Here is a 20,552-nt window from a genome sequence, read left to right on the forward strand (position 1 = left end):
CACCTCTTCGGGACAGGACTCAGCGGTTCACCTACACCTCAAGGATAAGGGACACTCCTTTGAGGACCAAAATGTTCATGTTTTGGACCGAGAAGACAGATGGTTTGAGAGGGGGGTAAAAGAAGCCATTTATGTCAAAAAGGAGAAACCAACATCAAACAGAGGAGGAGGTCTCAGATTCTAGTTTTAGGCCTGATCCCCAGTCAGTTTCACTCCAATCAACACTCATGTGACCAGAGTGGCCCATCAGTGAGTCAGACAAGCAATGACCCTAACAAGCCTCTATTGTTAGGAGAGTGAGTGTAGTGAGTGTGGTCTTGAATGCAGCATTTGCAGCTTCAAAATCTCTGCTGTAGTTCTCTTCATTAATGATGAAGAGAATTTCTTTTAATTTTTGCTGAGAATGATTTGGTTGGATCTTTTTGGTCGAGAGCACACAGTGTCCAGTTCTTCTTAAAAAGTTCATGAATACTGATTTAGCTGATCCCAAACGTCCCTTCCACTGTGTGATGGTCAGCTGCAGATGTTTCTGAGTACTGTTGGCTTTTCCTCTAGATCAAGTTTACACAAAGCTTTGCTTCTGCAGAGTAAACATTTAAGTAGAACTTTAAAAAGATTTGTACAGTTTTGTTCATCTGGTTCTGTCAGGTGTTGCAGTTAGACTCAACTTTGAGCCTTGCCTCAAACTAAATTGCTTACTACATTTCACACTTTAAAAATGTTCAACGTACAGCAAAACAATAGAGAAATGCCTGCCATATTATTAAGAAAAAATGGCTTTTGAAGGTTTTTATTTTTGTTATTATTTTTCTTTACAAGTTTGTAAAACAATGAAGATTCTCAGTCCATCTTTGTTAATAACCAACTAAAGCAGCTTTTGTACTAAATTATTACTAATAATTAATTGATTAATTGAATTTATTATTTGATTGTATTTATTTTGAACAAAAAGAACAGAAAAGAAAGCCTGAAATACACAATATTAATCATAAGAAAATGAAATAGCAACACAGGAGAAGACAAATAGTAATTTACTACACAACCCCAATACTAAAAAGGGTAGAACATTTTGTAAAATGTAAATAAAAATGCAATGCAATAATTTACAAATTTAGATTTTTTTCACAATGGAACATAGTAATCACATCAAATGTTTAATCTATGAAATTGTACCATTTTTAGGAAAAAAAGGTACATTTTCTTTTTTAATGGCAACAGCACATCTCAAAAAAGTGGGTAGAGGCAACAAAAGGCTGTAACGGTAAGTGGTATGAATAAAAACAAATGCAAGATCAATTTGCAACAAACTAGGTTCATTGGGAACAAGTTAGTTAGAGGACTGGGTATAAAAAGAGCATTTTAGAGAGGCTGAATTTCTCAGAAGTAAAGATGGGCAGTCTGCAAAAAACTAAGTCTAAAAAGAGTGGAAATTTTCAAAATAATGTTCCTCAAATGAAAATTGTAAAGACTTTCAATATCACATTGTTTGCTGTTCAGAATATCATGAAAATGTGAAGAATTTGCAGAAATCTCTGCTAGCAAAGGAAAAGGATGAAAGTCAATGCTGGATGTTCCTGACCTTTGGGCAATGCTCACATGCAAGAAGAAGCCAGAAGTGAACCCCATCCAGAAAGGCTGTCTTCTCTGGGCCAAAGCTCATTTAAAATGGACTGAGTTCTGTGGTCAGATGAATCAAAATTTGAAATTCTTTTTAGAAACCATCAATGCCATATTCTCCATATTATAAGATGGAGAGGGACCATCCAGGTCATGCTGTTTGTATGTATGCTGGTTCCCTCTGAGCCCCTTGTGTCTTTGGCTGCCCTGTCAGCGTTTCCGTATTTAACATGGTTAGTTTCTTTGTGTTGCTGCCACACCAGCCTTTTTTAAATCTCTTTGTTCCTTTCATCGAGAGCTTGTCTGAGTCTGCATTCTGGGGTCCTATTTTGCAACAACATCTTGACACTCCAAACATAAAGTTAATAATATTAGCCAGCATAACTATGCAGATTAGACCCTAAATAAGTTATTTTCACAAGCCTTATTTTTGACAGAGGGGGCTGATAGTAAAGAGTCCTCTGTGAGCAGTCCTTCACTCTGATATCTGTTCTAGCCAAAGACTAGTGCTGCAAAGGAGACTCTCCTGGAGTTGGATATTATATTCTTTAAAACTGTGTGTGTGTGTGTGTGTGTGTGTGTGTGTGTGTGTGTGTGTGTGTGTGTGTGTGTGTGTGTGTGTGTGTGTCTGTGTGGTGATAAAATATAGACAAAAAAATGAAGGTACATGTGTATGTAAATATTTTTATTTAGTATACAATTTACATAACTGCTTTTGCAACACCACTCTTTTTCTCATTGTCACAGCTGAGAACTTCATTTCCTGTTCTCCTGTCCTGCTTTTCCAAAGCACTAGTAGGGATTAAGTCATTCCAGTTTAAACAAGCTGAGTGGGAAATGAGATCTGCAGGAGATGAGCCAGAGAGGGCGGGAGATGGGGGGTGTAAGAGAGGAAAGAAAAGAGCTTGAGACCTACTGTATAAAGAAAGATGGAGCTGGGGAAAACCACAACAGAGTGAAGGAGTTCCAGTCCACACACACACACACACACACACACACACACACACACACACACACACCCCTGCTCAGTGATTGGTGTGTCTCCTCAACAATGGAGAGAGAAGCACCATCCTGCATTGCAGTGGCAGTCTGCCTGCCTTCTCGTTGCTTTGTGAATGTCTGCAGTGTGTCAAAATGTAACTGTAGTGTGCAGTACAGCCATTTGCTGGTTGCAGGACAAGGTTTATGTGAAGGCAGAAAGAGTTGCAGCGTGGATTTTGCAGTGTTTTGACACACTCTCTTTCTCTCAGCAACTACTGCTTGCAGTGCTGCACATTCAAATCACATCAGCATGGTAATATTACCACCACATACGTATGTGAACATAGTCTTTCAGCAAAAGCATGTACCCTGCCACATGAAAAACAGTAGTCAAAATGTAGTTTAATCCTTAGTGTGTTTTGTTCAACTTCACCATTTTATTGTTTTCTTTCAGACAAGATATTTCTTTTTATCTGATTGACATAAGATTTTATGACTTTGACAATGCATCTGAACAAACACAATAAATTGTAAATTTTTCATAACATTTTGAATGCTTTAAGTTTTGTACACCAGTTTTTCTCGGTCAAAAATGACCAAACAGAAATGAATGTGTGGGACATTAGGTGGAAAAAAATTGCCTTCAGCATTAACATAATTCCTTTCCCATACACTCAGGCAAATTGCTTTTAAGTGAGGACACACACATACAGACAGTCAAATTTGTTTGTAGTCTTGTTAAAGAAAGAAAAACTCACAAGTAACTTGGAACTGACAAAAGTAAAACAAAGGGAATTTTGGTTTACAAGATTCTTTTTAAACAAAACAATGAAACTGTCCTTGAAAAAAAAGAATGGTACTCCTAAAATAGATTTAAACTAAAGTGTCCACAGGGACATGTTAAACTAAGATGTGTCCAGTAACCAGCATCACAGGTGTCTTCAGTCCTGTAATCAGTCAGTCTGCCTGTTTGAAGGGTGGAAAGTAGTCACAGGGCTGTACGGTATCATAATGTGTACCACACTGAACAAGCTGAGGACAGAGTTGTCTCAGGAGCTTAGAAAGAAAATCCCTGAAAACATGTTAAAGATAGAGACTATAAGACCATCTCCAATCAGCTTGATGCTCCTGAGACTACAGCTGCACAGATTATTCAGAAGTTTAAGGTCCTCAGGACTGGAGCCAACCTCCCCGAACATGGACTCAAGAGGAAAAGTGATGACAAATTAAAGAGACAGATAATATGATGGTAACCAAAGAGTCCAGAACAACTTCCAAAGAGATCAGAGGTGAACTCCAAAGTCAGGGGTCATACATGTCAGATCCCATCATCAGTCACTGTTTGAGCTGAAGTGGACTTAATGGAAGACCAAGGAGGAGACCAAATCATAAAAAAGCAAGACTGGAATTTACCTAAATGCATGTTTACAAGCCACAAAGCTTCTGGGAAAATGTCTTTTGGACAGATGAGAAAAAACTGGAGCTTTTTTCCAATAAGGTCTGTGTTCACAGGCCAGATCAGAACCAACAGCAGGATTCTGGTCTTCATTATTCCTTCTTGGAGTAAAAACAGAAGAAGCACACTACAGGTCCTGTGACCCCTGGCCTGTCAGAGCATCAACTTCTAGTGTCCCTTTGGGACCCGCTTCTGAGCACTAATGTTGATAATCGTTGGTCTATACTTGGTGAACCAGTCAACTTGTGCTTTCTCAAAATAAAAGGAGCAAAGTTCACAATATCTTGGTAAACTGGGGGTATATAAAAGACCAGAACCACCTTTCCTGTCCTAGTTTGGGTGGTGTGTCATCTGCTAGTATAGAGTTTCTCAGTTGTTTATCAAAGCTAGAAGGGAACATTTTAAAAAATTCATACTAATTTAAAATGATAATAAAAGATAAAAAAATGCTAGGGTTTCTTTGGCATTTTCTGTGATCACTCAGAAGTGTGACGTATCCTGAGCCAAACAGGAACGCAAACAAGGAAGTGAATAACAAACACGGCTAGTGTAGGGGTGAAATGGTTCACTGTGTTGCAATTAATTGTGTAATCCATCTCAAAACTACAATGAATGCTTCATTCTTCAGCTTCCCGTAGGACAAGATAGTTCAATAGATGTGGTTAGCTAAGATCCGGAGTGAAAATTATAACCCAAAGGCGGGTGGCTGACTGTGCAGTGAATCTTTTGATGAAGAGTATCTGAAGTACAAACTTTCAATATTACAGTCCGTTGACTTCATGTAAAAAAGCAAGAACCTTTGCCAGGAGCCATTCCGACTATCTTTAATTACAAAAAGAAGTCAGATAGAGAGGTGGTCTCCACAGAGAACGAGACGCCGAAAAGATGAGAACGAAGGCGAACATGTGTTAGAGGTATGTAGACCTGATAATCATGAGATCAATTTGATGAACAAATATAGTGACAGTGTATTGATTTGGGTATCAGGAGATTCTCCACACCCAGAACTCTAATGAGGAGGAAGTAATTGAGGCAGTCGCAGTGCACACAGCCAGTTTAGAGATGGAGTTTGATGTGGTAAATATAAAATGAGTTGTAATGCGCTCAGTGTGCAGTGAAAAATAAGTGAAAATATGAATTTTTGCCATAAATGAGATTAGTAAAAAAATGTATCCATATCATCTAGCAATCAAATGACCTAGAATAGCACATAATCTTCCTAATCTACCTTTGAATTTAAGTTTTCTAACAAGTATGCTTTCAGAAATAAGCCTTTTAATTTTAATCCTGTTAGTTCCCGTTTTTCTCTGCTTGAAGACTGTGTGACATCATTGTAAAGCTTGGGGGTTCCCCTTGTGAAATGTGGGGCTCAAGTTCTCAATGGCATCACTCTAGACCAAAAAATAACACATTTTCTAACTGGCACTCTTGGTAAGAAAACTTGCTTCTTCTATTGCTTCTATTTTCACTGATAAACAATGCAACCATAAGCTCCTCTGTGTCCTACATCTGTCACTTCTATCACAGCTGGCTATAACGCTGATGACATCACCAACCAAGGATGGTAACATTTTCCCTATTTCAGGATTTTCACACAAACTCTCTCAAAACAAGTCAATAACTTTTAAATCAGAGAAATTGGACACTGGAATGTTTTATGGAGGTGTTTAGCTAAAAGAAAAACATGAATATTTTATTTCATTTGACCTTTCACTAATTCACAAATTATGCCCTCTCCTGCTCTCTGTTATCTTATTGTTAAGTTTGCAAACAAAACAACAACAAGCTAATGTCTAAAATCATTGATGCAGAGACATCACAATCCAACATTGGCATTGAATGATATTTACGGCAAATAAAAGAACATCAGCTGATATTTATCTGGCATGAACTGGTTGAATCAATTCAATTTTACCCTAAAACTGAGACCATTAATTCAGTCTGTTACACAGTAGAATATTCCTAGGCAACATAAGCCATAAAAATGTATGGGTTTTTTTTTTTTTACATTTTTTCTCCATTTCTATTTCACATTTTGCACAGTTTCTTTGGCTTTAAATGGAAAATAAATGATAAAGAAAAGCAGTACAAGAGTGATTATTGGTCAAATTATTGTTTTCAACATCTAAAAAAGTAAAAAAATACTAAAAGTATCTGTTTTATCTGACACATTCAAGATGCTGAGTCAAATTGGTTTGACGAACAACTTAGATTAGATGAAGATATGTGAGATTTGTCTAAACAGTTGGTCAGGGTGCAACTGTTTTAAAAACCTCCTTGTCCAGGATAAAAGAGGATAAAAGCTTTGTGAATGTGTCTAACCTTCCCCTATGCCACCACCCCCGCCTCATCTCAACTTCAGATTATGGCATTTAAACAGTGGCATGGCCCCCTCACAGCCCTGCCAGACAGCATTCATGACCTTCCACTTCACAGGTAGCTGCAAAGCCTTCTGACAACTGTAGAGAAAACAGGACACAGTGATGACAGAAGAGGGGAAGAGGGGGTCCTCTAAAGTCTTTCTTTGTGTAGATTAAACACTGTGTCTGTGGAGATCAGAAGGTAGAGAATATAAAATTAACATGTAGTAGGACTGAGCCACAATAAAAAAAAAAAAAATTTTCTGAAGTGCAATGATAAAAATCAAAGAAACACAGATCCAACATAATATAGGACAGATGTTCTGCACCAAATCTTTGACATTGTCAGGTTTTTATTTGTTTCTTTGCTCACTTAATTGCTCCAACAATGCCCCTTTTATGATTATATAGTGGAGTCAATCCCATCCAAGATGGGCGGCAAAACCAAACAACTTTATCAAACACAAAAATGGCTGTAACTCAGTCAATTTTACTAATTCTGAGCCTAAATGTGATGTAGTAGGCAGGAATGTACCAAGAACTTGTTACACAAGATGTCACAAAATTAAAATGCCCCAAGATCTGTCACAGGAGGTTCAAAGGTTTTAGGAGTAGTAAGATATTTAGAAAAAGTAGGGGGCCAACCATCCACTGGGAAAAGCACCAAAGGTGCAAGGCCATCAGCCCGTCCCCAGAAAAATGTGAACTTTAGAACATCAGAAATGCATTTTCCTGGCTTTGGAACAAGGCTGGGAGGCTGTCTGTAGAGCCAGAAATTCAGCAGGTTTTGAGGACAATTTCTGAAAATTGTTGGCTTTTTGGAAGGACTGATGGTAATCGGATGTTCAAGACAATATGAAAGAATATTAGATAGATTTTTTAATCCTGATTATTTGCTTATTGATAGCTTTAGTTTTACCGTCATTCATCAGAAAAGCATTTTGCAGAGGAAAAACAAAACTATTATAAGAGAAACTATTAAAAGAGAAAAAAAATCATTGTTTCAAAGTGGCATTTGTTAAAGTATTTCACCTTGTTTTTCAAACAAACTAATAAAAGAAATTGTTTTCTGGGAGATGTGTGAGTGTACTCAAGCAAAATAACAGATGTCTTAAAAAAAAGATTTAATCAGATACATTACAAATGGTCCTCATATTCAGAGGACAGACACTGGTGTTGCTGTAGAAAGTTAATATTAACAGAAAAGTAATATTACATAAGATGCAATAAAAACAGATCTCTCCCATGATGCTCCGTGTAATGGTGATGGTAAACCTAAATCAGTGCTGACTATTGGTATTGTTTTCTATATGAGGAAGAGTATAACACACAATCACACTGCAACACTATGAACACCCGATGCTTTATCAGGTCTGAACATGCTACAGCAGAAAAATAACAAGGAATTATGTTTTAATACAACCTAATTCATTTTTTATAGGTTCTTCCACAGATGTGGAATCCACCTAAATTAGTAAAGACATGTGAAGCACAAACTCTGAAGGACCGCCAAATCTCTAAATATGTCTGGTTGCAGGTTACACAAAAGTAAAATTTCCCATTTCTGTACAAATGAAAATATACTGTTTGTGTTAAACTTCCTTACAGAAGAGTTGTCAATAATATACGTTGGTATTTATGCTTCATAAACAAAAAGCAAAGCAATCTCATGCAAGATCTTGCGAGGTGGTACATATTGGAGTACAGCTGAGGATGATGTGCAGCTACTACCACACCAAATATTTGCTCAATATCTGTAAAACTGATCAATTATAGGTTACTTAACTGTGGTGGACATCTTCAATTGGGTTGAGTTAATCAGTAGTAGGTGTACTTCCATAGTTACTATCTGAGAGTTTCAATAAAACCCCACAACAAACAAACACACACTTGCACACACCTACACACACAAAGACAAAGCCATTATCACCGTTTCACCTTCAGCAGTAGGCAACAAAAACACACACCATCAAATTCTGACCCGTCACAGTGGATGTTAAAAAACAGCAAGTTAATCCAAAATCTATTTGAACGGATCTAACCAAAACTGTTCAGATGAACATGTGGAACAGCTGAATTTGTTTATATAAAGTACTTAAAATTGCTTTTTTGTTTGGAGCAAGCAGTATGTAAATAAGAGTTGAATCTGTGATATCCTTGAGAACAGATGATCCATCTTTTTTCTACTGCTCACATTCATTGTGCAAAGCAAAATACATAAAGATGGAAATGTAGCAGAAAACAGGTTATAGTTGTAAACCAACATCCTGTCTCAAAATGATGCAGAAAAACAGGTCCATGCAATTAGCACATCTAGGCTGGACTATTGTAATTCTTTATTATCTGGGTGTCCAGGAAACTTTAAAAAGTCTTCAGTTGATCCTAAATGTTGCAGCCAGAGTTCTGATGAGAGTTAGGAGGAGAGATCAGATTTCTCCAGCTTTAGCTTCTCTCCAGTGTCTCCCTGTCAAATTCAGAATAGAATTTGAAATCTTACTTCTAACATACAAAGTTTTCAACAACCAAGCTCCATCTTATATTAAAGATCTTATTGTTCCATATTTTCCTAACAGAGCACTTTGCTCTCAGACTGCAGGTTTACTTGTGGTTCCTAGAGTTTCTAAAAGCTTTCAGTTCTCAGGCTCCTCTCTTGTGGAACCAACTGCCAGTTTCTGTCTGTGAGGCTGACACCCTGTCTACTTTTAAGACCAGACTTAAGACTTTCCTTTTTGATCAGTCCTATAGTTAGGGTTAAATTGGGTTTCCTGAGCTATCCCCAAGTTCTGCTGCTATAGACTTAGACTGCTGGAGGACAAACTGACCACATTTCCTTACTCTGCTGCTGTCTTTACCCTCTCTATTCTCCATATTTGTATTTATGATTATGTCTATCATTATGATGTGTTTGTCTTTGTCTTTCTTCCAACATAAACTAAACCTGGACCAATCATTCTGTGTTTGTCTGTGTCTCTTTTCTATCCTCTCTAAGCCCAGCTGGTCTACGCAAATGGCTGCTTGCCACAGCCTGGTTCTGCTGGAGGTTTCTTCCAGTTAAAAGGGAGTTTTTCCTTTCCACTGTCGCTAATGTGCTTCTCAGGAAGGGAGACTGTGACAAAATGAAGATTCAACACAATCTGCTGGCTTCCTTAGATAGATAACTTTTACTATTTGGTATTTTATGTATGTGAATGTTTCTGTGCAATGCCCTGAGATGACATTTGTTGTACATTGGAGCTATATAAAAAACTTAATTGCATTCTGAAGCAAAGAAAAGCTTATTTATTTGAGAGTGGGTTACAGCTTAGTTGGAATACACAGGATGTTGGTAAATCTTAATCTGCTCAGGCCACGCCCACAGTTTGTACTCACCCTGACAGGACACCTAGCACCAGGTTGAGCATGAAGAAGGAACCAATAATAATGAGGGGGATGAAGTACAGCCAGTTCCACGTGTTCCCTGTGGCATCATTGGCCTGAACACACAGAGAGACAGACAAAGAAAAAAAGCATTATTTTTGCAGTGCTGGTGCAAGTAGAGGTGATTTAGTGTGTGTATTTTCTACTTAAACAATTATCCAAAACAGTGTGTTAGTGTGTCTCTGAAAATTTGTCTGTAATGTAGAGATCCATGTCTTTGAAAATGTCACAAAAATGGATTAGTTTTAACTTTTGGGCAATGCTCCGCCCAAAAGCAGAAAAAAATATTTTTTTCTATATTCTTCAATCCATAACTGAGCTGCCTGAGGAGCTTGTCTCACCTCTAAGTCATTGTCCAACATGAAGCCCTGCTCAGTAGAGTTCGGGCCCTTCAGGGGCGTCAGAGACCAAGTCCACCGTTGTTCCAGGTGCTCTAATTGACTTTAGAGTTAAACTGTGTTGTCCCAACTTTCAGGCTCTAAAATGCATTTTCTGGGAGGGGGAGCCTCATCATATATGTCATATAGTTTACCCCAGCTTAAGCATCTATGTAAAACTAGTTGATATGTTCAAAATCAACATGGCTAATGCTTGAAACAATTTAAAGCTGAACTGAAGTGGTTTAAAGCCAATCTCAGTTGAAAGAAAATCATAAAATATGGTTGTTGTAAAATTTAAAAAAAAAAAGTATATAGATGATGTGTGACGTCCACAGAGCCGCTGAGGTTTATGAGCATTCATGAATTCAACAGTGAGTGGATGAATACTGGTACAACATAGTTCAGTACGTTGGAATTAATTGTTTGAACAGGCTAGAAAATACGACTGGAGTTTCATTTTTTGGCTCCAATGTGGGAATTACTATAAGAACTCTGGTTTGGACCACTTCAAAGAGAAGCACTGCTTCGACCCTTGTTAAGGCAGTGGACTGGCTTCACACTAAACTAACAGGACATTTTTTAATTTTAAAAGAAAGGCAAATAGAGATGAGGACATCGCCACAGAGAAGAAGACGAGAAACAGGAAGTTTAACTTCAAACATGACGTTGTGAAGACACGCTGTCATTAAAAGGTCTGAGCTGCTTACAGGCCGACAGCCTGAGATCAGTTTGTTATTGATGAAAATATACAGACAATCCATGTGTGATTAAACTAATGTCATAGTCTAATACTGCTGTTGATTAGTTTACTCTGGTGTGAAAGTGCATGAACGATACTCTCAAACACGATCACGTTTATTAACGAGTTAGCATCGAGTTAGCTTCAAGTTGGCTTTGAGTTAGCAACGTTAGCTCTCTCCTGCCGTCTTTCTGTTGACTTGCAGCGTCGTGTACTGATGTCATGACAATGATCTGGGGGTAATTGGTTCTCACTGTTACATGTTCCCAACTCAATTGTTATGCACAATGTTTTGTCGGCCATGATGGTCCTGGTGATTATCAGAATCCAAATCTGAAGCGTTTTCATCTGATTACAGAGATCCAGCCGTTGGTTCAGGTTCATACAGGTATAGTTGCTTATCCATTACTCCCACAAAGTCTTCCGGTATTTCTTCATTTACAGAAAAGGCTTCTTCTTTTATTTCCACTATAAACAACCAGTCAGTAGCAGCCTTCCTGGCCAGCAACTCCACCTCCCAAATTACCCGGAAATTATTGACTAAAATGCTAAAAACAAGTTATTTAAGTTTTAGGTCCCTGCAATGATGTGTGAATGTGTTTGACTAAATAACATTCATGAAATGTCAATATTTTTAGATTTGATTTCAGTTCACCTTCAACTGTGCTGTCGAGAAAATTGCCATTTTGTTGTTGTTGTGAAGAAAAGATTTAAATCAAAACAATTAGGATCTTCAAGAACAAGTCAGAACATTGAACTAGTTTCCTCTAAAGAAGGGAAATTATATACTGGAGTATTTTTGTGGAGATTATATTAACTGGTTTTCTTATTGTAACCGGTTTTGCAGTAGCAGGATAGAGACCACCAACATGGACTACCCAACAGAAAAGATGGAGAGACAGGAGTCTACAAGATCTGTAGTGTCTTGGTTTGGTGAACTTTGCTTTCTGGTAGGATGAAAGCTACAGGCAAGAGTTAGTTGTCACATCAATGATGTGAGCAAAGTGGTGGTGTAACAGTTTAACGTGTGCTCGTGCTGACTGGCAGCCTGGACCTGGTAGCACAGGTGGTTGCTTGGCAACATCAGATGCTGGTAAACAAACTGTCTATCCTGTATTGTTTATGAGACAATAAAATGCAAAAAAGTGCAGCAAGAGTTCACTGACAAGAATTAGTCAGTAATATTTGTATTTTCTTAGGTTAAAGAGATGCAAAGCTGCAACATATATGTCTCATATATGTCTGACATCTATATATCTAAATATATAATAGCTCAGTTGATCTTCCTCTAATGCTGTATTTTGTGAGGGAGTGGGATGTTATTTTTATTGATGTATTTATTTATTTGTTTGCATTAACTCAAGTCAAAGAGAAAATCAAGTCAAAAATCAGGTGCAACAGAACAAAAAGATTGCAGACAGTAGCAGGACTCAAACTGTCCCACAGGAAGAATAAAAGCTCGTCCATCATGCTGAACAAACTACACACCCTCCTCTGTCTGTCTCAGTCACAGGGGAAGCAGGTAGATTCATCTGTCACCACATGTAAACACAGCAAAGCCATGTTAAATCATCAGTTTAACAGCTGCTTGGTGCCTTTGGCTTCATACGATGATGTAGCTTTTCACCTCATCAGTCTCTATTAGTGATGCTGCTGTCCATCCTGTGAGCTGATGTTGCCTCTGTGTTTTACTGGTTGAAACTTTGTGAATTTATTTATCAAGACTTTTTGTGTTGTCTGTAACATGCAGTATGTGTTTTGTATGTATTTTGCTTGTAAATTAAAATAATTTAGCCATTGAGCAAATAATATTTGTCATCATCATAACAACCAACCCCCAAAGAAGTTTGTGTAGCATGAAGAAGGACCCTTTCTCTTGACCTCTGACCTACTGTGATCTTTGAGTAACTGTTCTCTCTAAAGTTCCTTCTGATCAGAGTAAATCCTTGATTGTTCTGGGACATGTGTACACACTTGTAGACTTCTAATCAGTTTCACAAATTGTTTTCATGCTTTCCTATGGCTTGTGAAGACAAACATGATTCATTGCTGAAATGTGATATGTTTGTTTGATTATGAAATATAAGAATGTATTACTGATCATTCTTCATGTGCAAATATTCAATATGAGAAATTATTCAACAAACTTCTTCTGTTTTGTCTGTACTGAGTAAAAGAATCTTTGGACAGCGTGAGATGAAGTCTTTCTGCTCAACCCCGAGGTCTGAATGTCTCAGTTGTCTTTCAATCATCACCGCTCCTAAGATGGCTTGGATGGATTGTTGACTTCTGACCCTTAACGGGCTCTGGGCCTTAACGTGCCTCCTTGTTGGAGTCCTGTTGAAGCCTGAGAAGCCTCCAAGATCCCCAAAGACAAAGTGACGTTTGCCCCCTCTACAGCTTCTAATCCAGTGAGGCACTTATAACTCTGTGAGATGAAATACATAAAAGAGGAAGTGACTTTGAGCCTGGTCATTTCATTTTAACTCATGTAAATTGATAAATAACATCTATGTCCAATCTGATGTTTCATCTAACCTAATTAACCCGACAACCTGGCAAAATTAATAACATCTGACCAAATTCCAAAGTGAACTATTTATTGAAATAATTTAAAGTATTCTAAATGCTTGCATGGAGAAACAGAAAACATAATTAATAATAGGAATTAATATTAATCCTAAAATTCAAACTTTGTTCTTGTGGTTTAGCAAAACAAATGATCACTATTTCACCTCAGATTATTAAAGTATTACTTGTTGCTGTGTTTTATCTTGATAAGTCCTCATTCAAAGTAATTACTTATAGTCATTCCTCTTAGCAATTCCCTAAACTCTTAAAATAATTTTATTTTTGCTGTCTTGCTTCATTGTGTTAGTCATTTTTTTTGGAGTACTAAAAATAATGGTCCCTTCATGTGAATGGCAACAAAATTCTTATCATAATAAATAAATAAAATCTGATTTAAACATATTTTGCCATTTTTATGAACAATTTATGAGCATTCTTCCTGCCATTAAAGGCTTCTGCTGTGGGCGAACTGCACTGAACTGCTGTGACCTGTTTTAATTAGTTCATGTCTGTGGCAAGGCTTGGCAGGTTTTAATTCAGTACACGCAGACAATGACAAAGTTTTAAGGGTTTTATTGTGGATAAAGTGCTAGCAGGATTACCTATGGCCCAGACGTGAGCTTCGGCGAGAGGACAGGATAGCTTCCAGGAAGGTAAGCTAACTGGGGTCTTTAAGGCAAAGTCTCTTGAAAAGGGGGGCAGGCAGGAACGAGAGTTCGGGGACAGGCGAGGGTCGAGAACCAGGAGATCAGAGGACAGCAAATAGAACCAGAAGAGCGCTAACCAGTGGGAGAAGTCCAGAGAGAGAGAGAGCAGGGTCCGATGTAAAGTCCGACAAGGAGCAGGCAAGAGACGAGGGTCAAGGTACAGGCGAGGGTTCGTTAACGTGGCAGGCATGAACTGTGGAACGCTGGACATTTATTCAGTGAAGACCTTTCAATAATCTGGCAATGGAGTACTGTGAGCCGTGGTCTTAAATACGGGTAGTGACAGGTGAAGCTGATGAGATTGATTGTGGTGGCATGGCAACGGGGGCGTGGCACTAGGCTATGGAGAAACACTGGAACTGTGAGCAGGAACAGTGAAACTGTGACAGTCTTTGGCAAAATTTTGTCTGATGTTTGATGTTTTAGTAAATGTCTGCTCTACAAACTATTGAAAAAGGAGACACGTTAAGAGTTTGTTGTGTTAAGAACATCCTGTTAATGACAACTGTTGTTGTGTTTTAACCATGGTTAGGCCTGATCCCTGTTGCTTAGCTAATAGCTAAAACTGTATCTGCATGCATCACTGTGAACTCTGTTTCACACATTTATTGGCTGAAGGCAGAAGAAGTATGTTTGCAATAAAATTCTGGTTGTCTAACGATCTGCCATGATTAGATTAAATTCTTCCAAATTTCTGAGCACTTAACTCACAGAATTAAGCCATAAGCCTAAAGAACCCCCCTACAATCTGGGTCCTGCCATGCAGCACCCACTCAACCCCAAAGACCTCAACAGGCCCTGACACAGGGCCCCATAAACCACAGTGGATCAGTCCCTCCTCACAGCAAGAACTCAAGGTCAACTCAACCTACAAACACAGATCTAGATAAAATCTCAAAACACATCCAAAAGCTTGAACCGTCTGCTGGTGGGGTGCCAATATTCAAGCACACCTCAAGGATATACACTTTTTCCTTGAAGAGTTTCAATGACAAAATCTACCCGATCACATTCATGACCGGACATGAAGTATATAGATTTATTCACCGCCAAACAGATCTCATTAAAAATGACTACTCCTTTCTCTGCAATGCATTGGAGAAGGAATTTAAGAACTATGAAGCGCAGTCCGGTTTAGTACCTGCAATGACCATGAAATAAGGTCCAAAAGAATACTCTCAGTACTTCTGTGCATTTTTCTGTTCAAAAAATGAACCAATGATGGAAGGTGATGAATACTTCAAAGAATTGTTCATCCACAATCTCCACCCCACTTAGTCTACTCAATCTACTCATTGATTTGGATATGAGTATACATCAGGTGAGAGAAATGAGCTGCAAAGCTTTTCAACGATTTATATCAAAACCCAAACACCACTTAAAAGCCAAAGCTTTCACTCCAGATGAAAACTCTCATTCCTCAGAATTTGAGTAAGCCACCGAGATCGCATATCAGAGTACCAATGAACCTATGATGTGTCCTAGTTCAGAGTATTCAAAGACCCAAAGTTTGAATAAAAGAAAGAACGGTTCACGAGACGAACAACAAAACTTCAACTTGGTACCTCAAAAAGTTAAGGGCTCACCCAATCGTAACAAATTAAATGGAACTCTTAAGAACCCAAGAGAGAAAAACTACCAATCCTATGCCAGCCATGCCCATCGCAAAAAACGGAGTATCCTTCCAAATGCAGGAAGATGAAAAACAATTTGGAAGTCACATAAGACCTTGAAGAGTCTAATACAGAGATTTTGTTGTTTTGTTGTATTTAGATATTCCCTAAACTCTTAGTGTTAGATCTTCTAGAATTGCGCCGCTCAAGGTGGCTGCATGTTGGAGTAGCTCTGTTCCATTCATTCTGAGATATTGCTACTGTATTCCTCTTTTTTTCTGGATGTAAATCACTTTTTTTGGATGATTATTTCCTCTGGTATCGGATGCTGTGCAGCTGGAAGGATTTTTTACTGAAGCCTTTTTACTTTTGGGCATTTTGTTATGATGTGTAACCATGACAACAAGTGTTAAATGTGAAGAACCCTGAAGTCCAGTCATGGCCAGAACCAAGCAGATCGCCTGTAAATCCACCGGAGGTAAAGGTCCCAGGAAGCAGCTCGCCACCAAAGCTTCCCGCAGGAACACGACGGCCACCGGCGGAGTGAAGAAGCCTCACCTCTCCAGGATCGGGACTGTGGCTCTCAGGGAGATCCACCACCACCAGAAGTCCACCGAGCTGCTCATCCAGAAGCTGCCCTTTAAGCACCTGGTCCAGGAGATCGCCCAGGACTTCAAGACCGACCTGAGCTTCCAGAGCTCGGCCATCATGGCTCCGCAGGAGGCCAGAGAGGCTCACCTGGTGGGGCTTTTTGAGGACACCAGGACCGAGGACACATCAGGACAGACCGCTACAAGAGACCCTTCCTGCCCACAGCCATCAGCATCAATAACAACTCTTTAACAAAACCAGGATTATGAGCCACAACAACATTTAATTTCCCTTTGGGATTAATAAAGTATCTTTGAATTGAATTTGAATTTGAATATTTGTTGTGTCAACTTAATAGTTTATTTTTGTATTCTAATTTTTCATTTAGTTTATTTTTGTAATAAAACCTTAAAGACAAAATTCAGTTTTCTCCTTATTTGGTGTAAATGTGGTAAGGGTTCCCTGTAATTTTATGAATTTAGCTTCAGCTGTTGAGATCTGATAATAATAAGGGTGAATAATCCAAAGATTGAGTTCCTATAAGGTATAACCAATCTATTGTTTGGTCACTCTGACCTGGTGCCTCTGCTTTAACGAGAGCTTAATAAGTGAAAAGTTGGAGAAAGGTTGTCACCCTTCCTTATCCTCATCTGTCTGCTACATTTGTCTGGAGTCGCACTGATTGCTACCAGTAGTAACGGCGTTGTTGGGACAGAAAAGCAAGACAGAAGAGGAAGACCCACAGGCAGGACCCTTTTGGAAGGGGCCAAGAGAGGACAAAAACAACAATCATGGAGGCAAAAAGAAGATGAAGAGTAAACACTTGAAATGACAAACAGTTTTGAAACTGACAGACCAATATAACAAACCTCCTCCTTTCTTCAAGGTAATGCTTTCTAAATACATATTCAACTATGCAATAACATTTTGTTTTCTTGACAGATCTAGAAGACCCCATCCCAAACAGATTCTTCCAGAAGCTTTTCCCCCTAAATAACACTCCCATGTTGGATCGGATCTGTCTGGTTTTAGTGAATACTACAGGCTTTTAGGGTCGCTTTAACTAAAACTTCATTTAGGAGACCTGCTCTTGATTCAGTTTGATCTTTCCTGCAGGTCGGAGTTTGTCATGGAGTTCTACAGGGTTCTTTGCTTGGACCACACTTCTTACTTATTTATTCTCTTCTCTTTATTTATTTTTCTTTAGGTGAAAGCACAGAAAGCATTTCTATCAATAAGCTGATTATACTCAGATATATTTATTTCTGAAGACTGAGGAACTCAGTCAGTTATTTAGATTATAAGACATAAAATCCTGACTGACTCTTCTTTTTTATTTAAGCAGAACAATGACATTTCTGAAGATAGGCACAAGCTCCTTGCGGCCCTGCTGCTACAGCTTTAGTCAGTTGGATGACAAACATTTCCTCACTTTGCTGTTTTTGCTCTTTTAACTCTCCATGTTTGTATTTGCAGTAATTGCTGTCATTCTCTTCTTGTTTTTCTTTCCAGAGATAATACTGCTGAACCAGAGATTCTGTGTTTGTCTGTGTCTCTTTCCTGTCCTCTCCATCCCCAGCCAGTTGAGGCAAATGGCCGCTCATCCTGAGCCTAGTTCTGGTTCTGCTGGAGGTTTCTTCCTGTATAAAGGGAGTCATTTCTTTCCACTGCTGCCAATGTGCTGCTCAGGACAGGAGATTGCAACAAAGTGAAGATTCAACACAATCTGCTGGCTTCCTTAGATAAATAACTTTTATAATGTATGTGAATGTTTTTGTACAGTGCCCTGAGATGACTTTTGTTGCGACTTGGCGTTATATATAAAAAACTGAATTGAATTGAATTGCAGTTATGTAATGGGAAATCAAAAAGAATTTAATTGCTCAGTGTAGTCCTGCTTTCAGGTTTGGTTCTTTAAGTTTAGTTTGGGGTTTAAAGGAGTGGCACAAGTTAAACTGCATGGGTGGTTCAAGTTTTTCTCTCTCTTTCATTTGTTTTAACAAAAGCTCCCAACTCCATTATGGTTTTTCGTATTAATTTTATTAAACTTAATTTTAAATTGTTTGAACTCCATGTGTTACAGATCCCGTGATCCATTTTAGTATGTGGATAGATAACACGTTTGTATATAGAACTGAAGACAGTGAAAGTCTGATTATTTACTTAATAACTGTACTTAGCTTGGTAAAGTTAAGGAATTTGAACATCCATAATCCATCAGTCCATGAAGGTCATTCAGATTACATATGGTAGTATTGATTTTTTTCATTATATAATTCTTCTATATTGTGTTATAATTTTTCTCAGTGTAAATAACAATTGAGATTTATGGTGTGCCATGCTGTACAAAGCTGCAAAATCAATACCTGTAAATTTTTTTCATTGAACCTTAGCAGCATCTGTTTGACAACACAAACAGCTAAGTGGAGGCAGTAATATGGGAAGGGTTATATGATCTGTATTAAACTGAAGCCAGTGAGTCACTACAAGAAGTCGCTGACAGGAAAGGTAGAATCATTTGCCGTAATGTAACTCTGAGCTGGAAGTGGCTGCAGACAGATGAGTGGACTGGCGCATTAGCTGGTGTGAGCCCGCAGCCATCAAAAGGCAGGGAGCATACAAAACAATAGTAAAGTCATTAGAAGCCTAACTCTGCTCCTAAAATGGTTTGATCAAAAACAGCCACCAATTAAGGAGCAATACCTCCTCCTGGAAACTGGAGCCATGAAAAAAATGGTACTGACTTCTACACAATAAGCCTGACTGAGAAAAAGTTGAGTTGTGATGGCCATATTGGATCAAATTGGATTGACTACAAAAGTTAATCAGTTATAGTGGAACATCCAAAGATTAGTTTCTGCAAATTTCCTTAAAATTTGTTTAGTGGTTCATGGGATATTCTGGTAACACAAACACTCACAAGCACACATGTGCACACACAGATGTGGGTAAAAACATTTTCGCTCCTCCTTCATTTTTCAGTGACAGGCAATAATTAAGCCCATAGCCACAGTATTTCTGCTGTTAAGTACCATGGATTGTCTGCACATCAAAAATGCCTCACAAATGACACAAAGTCGAACTCCAGATAAGCACAAGTTGTTGACGCTGTCTCATCTCTTCGTTGCCTAAAAAGTCCTCTGATGTCAACAATGACCTAAAAAAAACTCTGAACAGAGTGATTTATGCACACACACACTTGGATTTTCTGGTGACGTTGGATGATTTAAGTCTCCAGAGACATAAGAACAGAGGAAAACAGTTCCCTGGCATTACATTAGGAGAAGTGTGCTTTTTTTATTCTGTGGGAAATTTCTGTCTTAATTATTTATGGAGGAGCCATAATATTAGATCATTGTCAGAGTGTTTGACCAGTTGATGGACCTGAACCATTTTAAATGTGTTCTGCAGTCCCTCATTCCTTGTATCTTGTCACTGTCATCAAGATGCACTGTAAACATTCTGTTCCCCATAGAGATATCTGAGAGTCTGTCTGCAGGTAAGTTAATAGTGTGTCACAGGAGGGAACTCGTATAAGTGACCCTAACTTGACTTGACAAGCACTGAAAAAGGCTGTTGAAGCTAAGAGTGCCCGCCACTTAACAGAGCACATAAGAGACAATACCAATACACAGCACAGCGTAACTCTGAAATACTGCCAGAATAATAATCAGCATCACTGCCTTCAACACCAAAAGACAGTTGTTATATGTTTCATAAAGGGTTAGTTGACATACAGAAAGTTTAGGTTCAAAATCGACCTGCAGGTGTTCAAAATTTCAGCAGGATTGAGATTCAGTATAATCAATGTAATCAATTATGTAAATTGATCAATGAAAATATGTTTGGGTAACAAGTTTTATGACTTTATCTTTTATTTTCTTAAACATTTCAATTGAAATAAGAGATTATCTCCACACCATGAGTATACTCTGTGTGTCAGCTGAGTTCCAGTTTCAAAATACCACGGTGGAAAACCTGAGTCCGCAGCTGAGAGAGTGTCGAACAAGCCAGGTTATAAAGGTTTTCAAAGACTAAAGAGGTCTGAAGTATGGGAGTACTTAGAGTTAGCTGAGAGTTGACAGCAGAAGAGCAATGCAAGCAGAGGATGTGATGAGGC

At 38.4% G+C, this 20,552-nt stretch overlaps 1 protein-coding gene across 9 annotated transcripts in view; it reads right to left on the bottom strand.

Moving 5' to 3' along the window:
- Positions 1-20,552, bottom strand: part of cacna1ba (calcium channel, voltage-dependent, N type, alpha 1B subunit, a) — a 168,826-nt gene that overhangs the window by 91,407 nt on the left and 56,867 nt on the right. For all 9 annotated transcript variants that reach the window (XM_017432700.3, XM_037976826.1, XM_037976825.1 and 6 more), the window contains exon 7: positions 9,784-9,887. In XM_017432700.3, the coding sequence (XP_017288189.1) occupies positions 9,784-9,887 (104 nt within the window). The remainder of the gene's footprint in view (positions 1-9,783; positions 9,888-20,552) is intronic.

The sequence above is a fragment of the Kryptolebias marmoratus genome, linkage group LG1, assembly GCF_001649575.2.
Source record: "Kryptolebias marmoratus isolate JLee-2015 linkage group LG1, ASM164957v2, whole genome shotgun sequence".
In the NCBI taxonomy this organism is placed as follows: domain Eukaryota; kingdom Metazoa; phylum Chordata; class Actinopteri; order Cyprinodontiformes; family Rivulidae; genus Kryptolebias; species Kryptolebias marmoratus.